Source organism: Rana temporaria, chromosome 6 (genome assembly GCF_905171775.1).
Source record: "Rana temporaria chromosome 6, aRanTem1.1, whole genome shotgun sequence".
Classification (NCBI taxonomy): domain Eukaryota; kingdom Metazoa; phylum Chordata; class Amphibia; order Anura; family Ranidae; genus Rana; species Rana temporaria.
Genome location: NC_053494.1, coordinates 159,300,121 through 159,312,215, shown reverse-complemented (window position 1 = coordinate 159,312,215; position 12,095 = coordinate 159,300,121). Strand labels below are relative to the sequence as shown.

At 40.7% G+C, this 12,095-nt stretch overlaps 1 protein-coding gene across 1 annotated transcript in view; it reads right to left on the bottom strand.

The window, feature by feature from the left end:
• Nucleotides 1-12,095, bottom strand: part of PDE11A (phosphodiesterase 11A) — a 721,237-nt gene that overhangs the window by 159,791 nt on the left and 549,351 nt on the right. Inside the window, exons 13-14 of the mRNA XM_040357670.1 lie at nt 11,319-11,428; nt 2,480-2,570 (exon numbers count right to left, since the gene is read on the bottom strand). Coding sequence (XP_040213604.1) covers nt 2,480-2,570; nt 11,319-11,428 — 201 coding nt within the window. The remainder of the gene's footprint in view (nt 1-2,479; nt 2,571-11,318; nt 11,429-12,095) is intronic.

Here is a 12,095-nt window from a genome sequence, read left to right as displayed (position 1 = left end):
GAGGAAGTGGGACAGGAAGTCCCACTCGTGCTGAAGCCCCCACTCCCCCCCCAAAAAAATTACATGCCAAATGTGGCATGTAAGGGGGAGAGGAGTGGGTTAAGAGGAAGTTCCAAATTTGGGTGGAACTCCTCTTTAAAGATTATCCCCATGGGAGGCCATAGACAGGTCAATATAAACATGCAATACTCCTAATTTTAACCCATGTTTAGGAATTCGTTTTTTTTAACCTAACACGGGTTGTTGCTTCTTTATAATCTAGCATCCTAGCCTTTGTGATGCTTTTTGTTAAGTTAAGTTATGTTTTCTAATAAATGTCCAAAAACAGGTGTGTCTATTTTATGAGATAATGCGAATAATAATTAGAATACAGGTGGACTCAATTTGATATTATATGCTACTTTGTATAGATTAGAGGCATAAACATTAAAATTTTAAAAATACATGTTGATAAACTAAAAAATGGGCAAAATGCTATGAAATAAATACTTACGGTATTTAAAGTGGATGTAAACCCTCCATACACCCAGTGAAGTGAAGTGAACAGCCTCAGACGATACACATAGATGAACCAAATCTCCCTACATAGGTTTTACATGTATATCTGCTGTCTTCACATTTATATACTGTTTAGAAAGCTCAGATCGTGTTAAGAGATTTTCTCTTCCTGTTTAACACAGAGTGTGATGTCTGGGCAAACAGCCAAGATAGCTAAAATTGCTGATTGGAGGAAAGGCACACACCTCCTCTCCACATAGGCAGAGACTCTCAGAGGTGTTTTGTAACAGGTCCAGCTCCCTGCTAATCTATTTATATCAACTTCCCCTGAGAGAAATGTCAGGCTGCTTTTATCTGATGTGTCCAAAAATGTGTCAGGAGTTATCAGGTTGATAACGGGACATAGCTCTTTGAAGAGAGATAACAAAATACTGCAGATACAGTATATGTGCCCAGCTAAAATGTCATGAATCCGGTTTACATCCACTTTAAAAAGTCACAATTTTGATATGAGCCATACACATGTCTGACATTTTGTCTGTCTCAATGCTAATAAATAGCATTCTCATGGTAATAAAAACATTCTCATGGTAAATGTTAACTACAGATAATGGGATGAACACTAAGAACTTAAAAAAAAAAATGACCAGAGAACGGTGTAGATAAAGTCACATATGAAACCCCAGAAGCATTAAAGCAGAACTAAACCCTTATATCCTTTTCAGCCATCTTAACTTCTGTCTGATCTGCAACTGTCATGATGCTGCACATGTGATCAGTTATGACACCAGCCATATGATAGTTTGGTTGAGAATGAGAACACAAGCAAATGTGACAGTTACCATTCCCGGCATAACTGTTTTTGGAAACTGTTAAATTGATGGGTTTAGTTCCATTTTAATATCAATAAATATTAATGAAATTTTGAAAGATCTTATTTCATGTGCTGAATTCTGTTTACTGTTTTAGAACAATGACCAAGATTCAATTAAAATTTAAAAAAGCATTAGCTCAAAGTTGACATTTCCTAAGCCTAAACACTAGGGGGCAGATCCACGTACATCGGCGCATTTTTCCGCCGGGAGTAGCGTATCTAAGATACACTACGCCGCCGTAACCTACTTTTTTTTTTTCGAATCCTCAAAGAATGCGCGCTGTAAGTTACGGCGGTGTAGTGTATCTTTGGCGGCGTAAGGGCGCGCAATTCAAATCGATGTGATGGGGGCGTGTTTTATGTAAATACGTTGTGACCCGACGTAAACAACATTTTTTTTGAACGGCGCATGCGCCGTCCGTGGGGGTATCCCAGTGCGCATGCTTGCATGCAGCTTCTTTCAGGCACTTTACAGGCGCTTTTTTTTAAAACTCTAAAGCGCCTGAAAAAAGCCCCAGTGTGAAAGGGGTCTTATGCTGCTTGCACACGTTCGGAAACACGTTCGGAAATTCCGACAAGAACACCATGGATTTTTTATGACGGAATGTTGGCTCAAACTTGTGTTGCTTGCACTTGGTCACACAAATCTTGTCGGAAATTCCGATCGTCAATAACACGGTGACGTACAACACGTACGACAAGCCGAGATCAATGAAGTTCAATAGGCAGTTCGGCTCTTCTGCTTGATTCTGAGCATGTGTTTTTTTTTGCGCTTTGGAATTGTATACAGATGAGCGGATTTTCCAATAGGAAAATAGAGAACCTGCTCTTAATCTTTTATTGGCGGAAATTCCGACAGCAAAAGTCCGATGGAGCCTACACACGGTCGGAATTTCCGACCAAAAGCTCACATCGGACTTTTCTTGTTGGAATTTCCAATCGTGTGTACGCAGCATGAGCCCTACTGCAGAAGCCCATAGGTTTGTACCATTACTGGTAATATGAGGCTGTCATCCCAGGTCCCCAAGTTATTGTTTGTAAGGCTTGGATCTGAGACAATTTGAACATACTATAAAACTTCTCTCAGCCTCCCAATTATCTGTGTACCTCGCTCTGAAGAATCATGACAGCGTGGTTAAAATGATGATGCTCCAAAGTGGCAGATGTTCCATAGAGCTGAGACAAAGCTGAGCCGGTCCTAGACAGAGAAGAGAGGAGAAGGACAACACGTCAGTATGATGGGACCTGTCAATGTAACATTTAATATGTCATTACTCTGCTGTGTTCATAAACATTGATGAGCATTATCACTGGCACACTGTCGCATTGCCCTAGCAGAGTCAAACATACTCTTGGCATTTTTATTCTGGCTGTTACTGAATATTAAGAGAAAAAAAATATTTAAAGAACATACACAAGCTAATAGACACCTTGCAGTTCATGGATGTTTCACTACTAAAATGAAATGTTTTGTCCCTTTAGAACCTCTGCATGCCTGACCAAGGTTCTGCACAGGTCTTCAAATTCTAGCCAAGTCAATAATTAGCCCCCAACCCCCAGCCATTCAACGACCAAACGGCATAGCCTTTTGTGGCTGCTCAAGCTGACCAATAAATGCTGTGCCCAGCCACTTGGTTAAAATGCCCTGGTTGCACCATCTTGTTTAACCTCCCTGGCGGTATGATGATTTGGCGTTTTGTATTGTAGGCCTGTAATTCTTATGCCGCGTACACACGATCATTTTTCAGCATGAAAAAAAACGTTGTTTTTCAGCTTTTCGAAAAAACAAAGTTTTCCCAACTTCATCATTAAAACGATGTTGCCTGCACACCATCGTTTTTAAAAAATGCTCTAGCAAAGCGCAATGACGTACAACACGTACGACGGCACTATAAAGAGGAAGTTCCATTCGCCTTTGGGCTGCTTTAGCTGATTTTGTTTTAGTAAAAGACGATTCGCGCTTTTTTGTCTGTTACAGCGTGATGAATGTGCTTACTCCATTATGAACGGTAGTTTTACCAGAACGAGCGCTCCCGTCTCATAACTTACTTCATAGCATGTGCAGGTTTTTTTACACCGTTTTAGCACACACACGATCATTTTTTACAACCCGAAAAACGACATTGTTTAAAACAACATTAAAAAATGCAGCATGTTCGAATTTTGTTTTTGTCGTTTTTCAGAACCTGAAAAATGATGTAAAGCCCACACACGATCATTTTAAATGACGTTTTCAAAAAACAACGTTTTTTTTCATGCCGAAAAATGATCGTGTGTACGCGGCATAAGGAATAACTCACTTAAATCTGTCCAAACAAGAGTCTAGTAGACATCTCGGGTATGATAAAGTTTGAAAAACAAAATCATAAATTATAATATAATAAATAACTATAAATAATTATAAGAAATAATAATGTAATTATAATAAAAATTATTCAATAATGTAATCAAATCAAAAACACTGAAATTTGCTCAGTTGCAGAATTGTCGCTGTCATTCCTTTTATTTTTTGATCAAGAATTTCCCCACAAATCGCTATCGCTCAATTCTGCAAGTGATTCTAATTTATTATCGCTGTTTTCTAGCTGCTCTAAAACCACTTTTGACATAAAAGGGACACTTTTGGTTGCTATGGACAATCTCCAGTTTCCAGGCAGAAAGAACAGTTTTTATTATACAAAAGTACATGTAGGACACTGGGCAGAACACTAGGGACAAAGGGTGTGTGTATTTTTTACATACAGTATACTGTATGTATTGTGTTTATTTACTTTTTTGAATTTGGCGCCGATCTCCGCCTCCGTGCGTCGTAATGTCGCAGGGAACGGAGCTCGGCGGCACACAGGCACTGTGTGAATCGAGCGAGGCGGCAGCTCGATTACACAGCGGGGAGGCATCGCAGGATCCAGGGACAAGATAAGTAACCATGCCTGGATGGTGCGAGCGATCCCGAGTCTGGCTCGGGGATACCGCTAATGGTACAGGATTTCCACCCCGAGCCAGACTCCGGAATACCGCCAGGGGGGTTAAGTGTGGTCGGAAAAAAGACTATGGGTTGATTTACTAAAGGCAGATTAGGCACTTTAGCTTAGTGAATGTAATGAAAATTCACTTAGCAAAAGATGCCCAATGACATGCAAGGAAATTTATAAAACAATATACTTTTGGATAATGGAAGTCAGCAGAGTTTCACCTCATTCTCTAAGCTAGGAAAATTCCCTTGCAAGCCAGCAGCCTATTTTCCTTTACTAAAGCAAATCCTATGTGTAATTTACGGTCAGGAAGTTGACAGGGCAGCAGCCCTCATATTACAGATGGCCTTTGGCCCCTAAGGCTTCGTACACACAATAGGTTAACCAGAGGACAACGGTCTGATGGACCGTTTTCATTGGTCAAAACCGATCGTGTGTGGGCCCCATAGGTTATTTAACCATAGGTTAAAAAAAGCCAACTTGCTTTAAATTTAACCGATGGATTCCTAACCGATAGGTCAAAACCGATCGTTAGTAGGCACGACCATCGGTTAAAAATCCACGCATGCTCAGAATCAAGTCGACGCATGCTTGGAAGCATTGAACTTCGTTTTTTTCAGCACGTCGTTGTGTTTTACGTCACTGCGTTCTGACACGATTGGTTATTTAACCTATGGTGTGTAGGCGTGACGGACCATCAGTCAGCTTCATCGGTTAACCTATGACAACGGTCCTTCAGACCGTTCTCATCGGATGGACTGATTGTGTGTACAAGGCTTAAGGCTTCATGTACACGGGACGTTGTTTAACCTCTTCTCAACGATTTAACTTGACAGCTAGTATCCAACATTTAAAAACATCTGTTTTGTCGCATTTGCGTTTAGGAGCGTTTGTTAAAATGAAAAATGTATGTAAGTGAAACACAGCATTTACAAGCTGGTACAGGCATTTGGCGTTTCAAATGCCACTGGACATCCATCCTGAATGCATTTTTTTTGCTTCTGATCTCAACTGCCTAGAAACTACTATAAATGACCCTGTGTACATGTACTAATAAGATAATGCAGTGTACATGAGGCATAAATCTCTGCTGTTAATTTGTAAGGAACAAATTCCATCAAGACACTGTAGATATTTTCTTATAGTGGAGCTAAATTTGAAAATAAAATTGATAGGTTGAGTTCTTTGATAGAGGAGACTACTCTTCTACCAAAAATTGACTTTTAATTTTTATATACACCAATTTTGGTACTTGTACAGTGCAGTGTAAACCCCCGGGGTTTGTAAAGGTTTAGTCGAGTGTTGGGCCATTGTACCGCCAGCATGAATGCACTGGAGGTACATTGTTAGCGACCACCCGATGGCTAACAAGAATAGACACTGAACTGGGAGAAGAATTTAAGAGCAGCAAAAGAATGCTGTTGGGAAGTGTGAATCGGTCATCGCTGTGAGGGGAGCAAACTAAGAGGTAAGTCTGCCAAAATGTGCAAGCAGTGGCGGTGCGTCCATAGAGCGCCGCCCCCTCTCGCTTTCGCACCGCCACTGATACAATACATAGATTCATGCATTGCATGAATCTATGTATTGACGCTATCGCCGACTATTCGGATGGCCGGCCCCCTGGTGAGTGCCAGCCATCTGAATAACGGCAGCTGGTTGGCTGTGGAGCCAGCGCCCTCAGGCTGTAATCGGCTTCCAAATACTTATCCAAGGGATGCATGGGGGGTGCGTTCCTTGGATAAGACTGACAGGCATCTCAGCCAATCAGGTTCACCGGTTCTGGTTACCAGTAACCTGATTGGCTGAAGCGTCATCGAGGCTGGGAGAAGACATCGAGGGACCATGGAAGGAGGATGGCCGACCCCAGAAAGGTAAGTGCCGTGCCGTGCCGGGGCAGCATTTTACAGGGCACAGTGGCGATGATTACTGGGGCACAGTGGCAATAATTGTCACAGTGGCTGCATTTGATGGCATGGCACAGTGGTGACAATTGATGGCACAGTGGATGCGTTTGATGGCATGGCACAGTGGCTGCGTTTGATGGGCCCAGTGGCTGCATTTGATGGGCACAGTGGCTGCATTTGATAGGCACAGTGGCTGCATTTGATAGGCACAGTGGCTGCATTTGAGATTGCCTGTCCACTCATAGAGCGCAGCGCGACTCGCGCATGTGCAGTGAGTGCCCTGCCATGAAGCTAAAAGCTGTCACGACCGGGTGCTCATAATGTGAATGGAGGCGCCAGCGGAGAGGGGGGGGGGGGAGTTGAGCAACGCTACGGGCAGCCGCATCGCTGGACCGTGGAACAGGTAAGTGTCTGTTTATTAAAAGTCAGCAGCTACACTTTTTGTAGCTGCTGACTTTTAATAAACATAAAAAGGCTGGAACTCCGCTTTAAGGAGTGGGCTGTGGAGTTATGTTTTCCATTATTAACCCTGTCTGGACTGTGCTGGCATATCTCATTATGAGTTGTAAACTAGATGTGCACACTGCCCTAACAAAGGGTTAAATATTGCAAGTATTGGGTGGTACATTGTATGTTAATGTACTTTTTTTTTTTTTAACTGTACTTACATCTGTTCCCTAATTGTACATTCCAAGCTATTCTGAACAATACAAACTGCCTAGAGAGTTATATATATATATAAACCTGATTCAAAGAAAGCACTATTTTTAGGTATGCTATGTGAATTGGAACACATAATAAATACAGTGGGGATTTCTCACACTTCACTGCAAAGGCCAAACTAAAATGTAAGCATCATCAACAATTATTTAAAAAAAACGGTAGTTTCTCTTAAGAACAGTATTCTGTTTAACTATTAGACCAGAGTTCTTCCCTAAGCCTGAATGCCTAGACATGAAATACTAGCTTGTATTGACTGCCTCCACCGTGTAATAATGTTTAAAATTGCCCCTCTGTACACAATGCTGGCTGCTAAAAAGGTTAATTGTGCTGGGATTGGTAAAAGTGTTCTGCAGAAGTGCACAATGGCAGGAAAAGCCATTTATCATGTTCTTTTCCGCTCTGCATCTAATTCGGCTGGTGTGTGGCTGTGCAGTGCTGGCATTCTGAGCGCGGGGCTCTACAGCACTGCAGAGGTTAGGAGCGAGCCTGGCTCCAGTGTTAGAAAATGGCAGGGAAGAAACGGAGCAATGTAATTATGAAATGGAGAATTGTTGTGAGGGGGTGGAGAATAGGATTGGACTGTCACAAAAGATTTATGGGCCTTGCCATTTCACTTCTGGATCTCAGCCTATGGTGACAAGATGGGTTTTCATTCCCCAGAAATGAGTGTAAGAGGTTACGCTAGGAAATGAATAGACTGAGCCTCCCTGGAGTGTTTCCTGCAAAGCTGCACAATCCTGATATTTGATCAGCCGGGCAGCTGTACGATGGCAAGGCGGCAGGAAGATGACACCCGTGGCAAAATCATCACGCTTCAGGTTCACCTAAAATTGTCTGAGAAATGTTTACTCCAAAGTCGATGGATTTCTAAGACTTTCAAAGGGGAAACCTTCATCTTTGTAGGCTTCCATTGCTGAGCTCTCCTAAAAAATTGCTACTTGTCCGAGTATCATGTAGTTACCTCTTGGTTCCATATTTTTAGTTACTAACTTTTAACCAGATATCGTTTTGCTATTTTGGATTTTCCTTTGCTTCCCATTATGAAGACTTGATAGACATTGGTGACCAGATAAAGGGCTAGATTCAGCAAAGAATTACGCCGGCGTATCCATAGATACGCCGCGTAAATTTTAAAGCTGCGCCGGCGTATCTACTTTCTGTATTCAGAAAGCTAGATACGCCGACATTAGCCTAAGATCCGACTGGCGTAATTCTATTACGCCATCGTATCTTAGGGTGCATTCTCACGCTGGCCGCTAGGTGGCGCTTCCGTTGTTTTTGCCATAGAATATGCAAATTACCTAGTTACGTCGATTCACAAACGTACGTGCGCCCGGCGTTCGTTTTTTACGTCGTTTGCGTAAGGCTTTTTCGGCGTAACGTTGTGCCTGCTTCTATGAGGCGCACTCAATGTTAAGTATGGACGTCGTTCCCGCTTCGATTTTTGAATTTTTTACGTCGTTTGCGTAAGTCGTTCGCGAATAGGGCTGGACGTAATTTACGTTCAAGTCGAAAACCAATGACGTCCTTGCGACGTCATTTGGAGCAATGCACACTGGGATATGTACACGGACGGCGCATGCGCCGTTCATACACCACGTCAATCACGTCAGGTCAACACACATTAACATAAAACACCCCCCCTTACACATTTGAATTTTGTGCGCTTACGCCGGCCCCATTTACGCTACGCCGCCGCAACTTACGGAGCAAGTGCTTTGTGAAAACTGCACTTGCTCCTGTAAGTTGCGGCGGCGTAGCGTAAATACGATACGCTGCGCCGCCGTAAGATCAGGCGCAGATACCTGAATCTAGCCCAAAGTGTCTCCATTGGATAATATCACCTCTATTCCTTTTCTGGTGACAATTTAAAATGTTAGAATTTCCCATCATTTTTAGCCCTGGGGATAATATTAACTAGGATAAATAAGTTAATCTTTCCAAGTTGAGAAAGGAGGACACATTTTATTATAAAAGTCTGTAGTTTAAGTGTTTGTGAACCCATCTGTATAAGTCTATGCCAGCCCCTCTATTACAGCCTGGCATAGCACACCGTGTAAAGCATTTTTAAAGATAAGAGCTGAAAAAACTGATTTTCAGCTGTCTTCAGGCTGGTCACGTGACTCATGGCCGCTTTCCAGCTCACGCCCACTTCCACCTACGCCGGCTTACGCCTAGGAAACCCAGCGCAGTTTTGGCAGCACTGGCTTTGTGAATTCAGTGCTTGCCTCTCTGCGCTGCGTCGGCGTAGCATACAGGAGATACGCTACGGCGGCATAAATGTGCGCCAGTGTCTGTGAATCCGGCCCACAGTTTTTTTCTTTTGGGAAGGTTTTAAATAAATTTAATGTGATCATTGTAAGTACCCCTGTCAGTGTTAGATGGTTTGTCTCAACGCTCTAACTGATAGTTCTATAGGACAGTTTGTTCTGTTGAAAAACAGCAGACTTACTGGCCAGATAATTAGAAAAAGAAAAAAGAAAAATAATACACCCACCATGTAAGAATCAGTAAGCTGCAGTATAATAAATGTTTGCTTTTGGGTTTAATACCACTTTACGTGTGATGGCGAATTATAAACAGTTATGAAAGACTTTCATTTTTACTGTTCCTGCACCTACTTCTTTTTTAGCAACTGTTAGAAAACTCCAACTTTGGACTAGACAATCCGAAATTAAAAACGAAAATCCGAAAATTAGAAAAACCCAAAATAACAACTAATAATAATAACTATTACTAACTATTAAAATATAGGTATTGGAATTTCCTTTCAAATCTGGCTGCTAGCCTACGTGATGAATACAGATTTATCCAAAGTTACGAATTATCCGAAATAACAAATTATGCTTCCAGACGAATGGAATGTAACAAATTAATAATAATAATAATAATATCATTTATTATTATTAATTCATCTGTTCTATTCCATTAGATGCGGCATTAATTTTTTCAGATAATTTGTAAGTTTGGATAAATTTGTATATGTTACGTTCAACAGACAAATTTAAAAGGAAATTCCAATACCTATAAATTAATAGTTAGTTATTATTAGTTATTTATTATTTCAGATTTTCAAATTTTCGAATTTTTGTTCTTATTTCCGGATTTTCACATTTTTAAATTTCGGATTTTTCCGAATTATCAAAATAACGAATACCACATCCAAACTATTGGAACATAACAAATTTAAAATTTTCTGAAGTTACAAATTTATTCGAAATAATGACATAACAAATGACCTGAAAAAAAAGAAAAAACGAAAACAAACAAACTTTTCGGCAGTGCACATGTCTACTTTGGACCACATTATTTTTTATTTTACTTTTAAAAAAGTAAGGAAGAAATCACCCCAGTATTGGGTATATATTTCTATCTGGTACGCTGTTATTTTTGTAACACCAGACAAGAAATAAGTAGAGACAGAAAAGATAAGTAAAGATGAGTAAAGACAGAAAAGTACGCCCCGTGTGTAAAAGGGTTCTCCCCTTTTCACACTCGAATAAAATCAGTTTATTTCTGGGGTTGATCTGTCCCCATTGGAGACAGTTCTAATTACTTCCTCTAATGGGAACAGAAAGTGTACCACCACCACCACCATCACTACCAGCACCACTACCACCACCACTACCACCCCCACCACCACCACTACCACTACCACCTATACCACTACCACCACCACCACTATCACCACCACCACCACCACCACTCTACTCGCAGTTTTCACCTGCTGGATAAAAAGGTGGATGTTTAAAGTCAGGGGAACGCTCTGATTCAGGTGACATGGAGTCTGATTCAGGTGACATAGAGTCTGTTGAGACTATGGGAGGACTCCTTTCTGTGGCTAAGAACAGACTGAGAGAAAAGATATCCAGGTAGAGGTTTCAAATATATGATTAATTTTGCTGTACCCCAATGTGAAAGGAAATGCCCATTATACCTCCCTCTTGAAGAACAAAACAGGTAGGAACCCTGAAAATTACACTGGTGCATGTAATTGTTATTATTGTGTGTTTCTGTCTCTGTTGGTGGAGCTGCAACTACTCTTGACGCTAAGCCCTCATGGTATATACTATGTTTAAGTATTTTTAACATAATCATAGTGCAAGACCCTACTTTAATTTAAGAGGCTTGCATTAAAAGAAAGATGCCATTTGACAGCATGAAATGATACTAATCCTCCAATTAAACTAAGAAGAGCTTTTGGATTGTTTCCCAAAATGTGCAGACATAGTAATGGCTGGTCGTATTCATGGAACATAAAAACAAGCTTACCATTTCCTGACAAGGAAAATTAGGTTAGACCATGAATTTACATGTGCTGTATACTGCAACTCTACTTTAACTTACTTGGCCTGGAAGGCATTGTTGGTTCCTCTGTGGTCGAGATCATGACAAAGGCAACCTACGATTACAGCCAAAATCTCAACGTCGGTCAGAATCTCCTGGAATCCTGCAGTCTGGGGTTTAAAAATAAAAAAGTAAATAAATAATTATGTATAAACTGTATTTTTTTATTATTGTACAGGATTTATATAGCACCAATAGTTTTTGCAGAGCTTTACAAGATGAGGGCAGACGGTACAGTTAAAATACAATTCAATACAGAAGGAATCAGAAGGCCCTGCTCATTCAAACTTACAATCTAAAAGATGGATTTTTTTTTTTAAGGGTAAATTTATTCAGGTTTCAAATAAAAAAAATTAACAACATCCAGAACATTTCTTTTACAGAGGATGACATTCACGGAATAAAAAAATAAATAATAATTCCACATACAGATTACATAGGAATAGTTTTCTAAAAGATGTATTTAATACATTCTACTTGTAACCTGAACACAGGTGTAACACAGCTCTTTGACTATTTTATTTATGTATAAGTGACAGTGTATTGGTGTTCATTCTAATGTCAATCCACGGCATCCAGGCTATGGATATTTACATATTTACACATTCCAAACAGGCAGTGAGCTTTAAAACAAGCCCCACAGACCTCTGAAGAAGCACAAAGAAGCACTGAAAGTCATCTTTTGTTTTAGTAGCTCGGCTCATCCTGCCTTTTGTTTACATTACAGTAAAGACTACAAAGCTCCAGAGTCACTTATGAGAGGGAGGAGCACAGTGA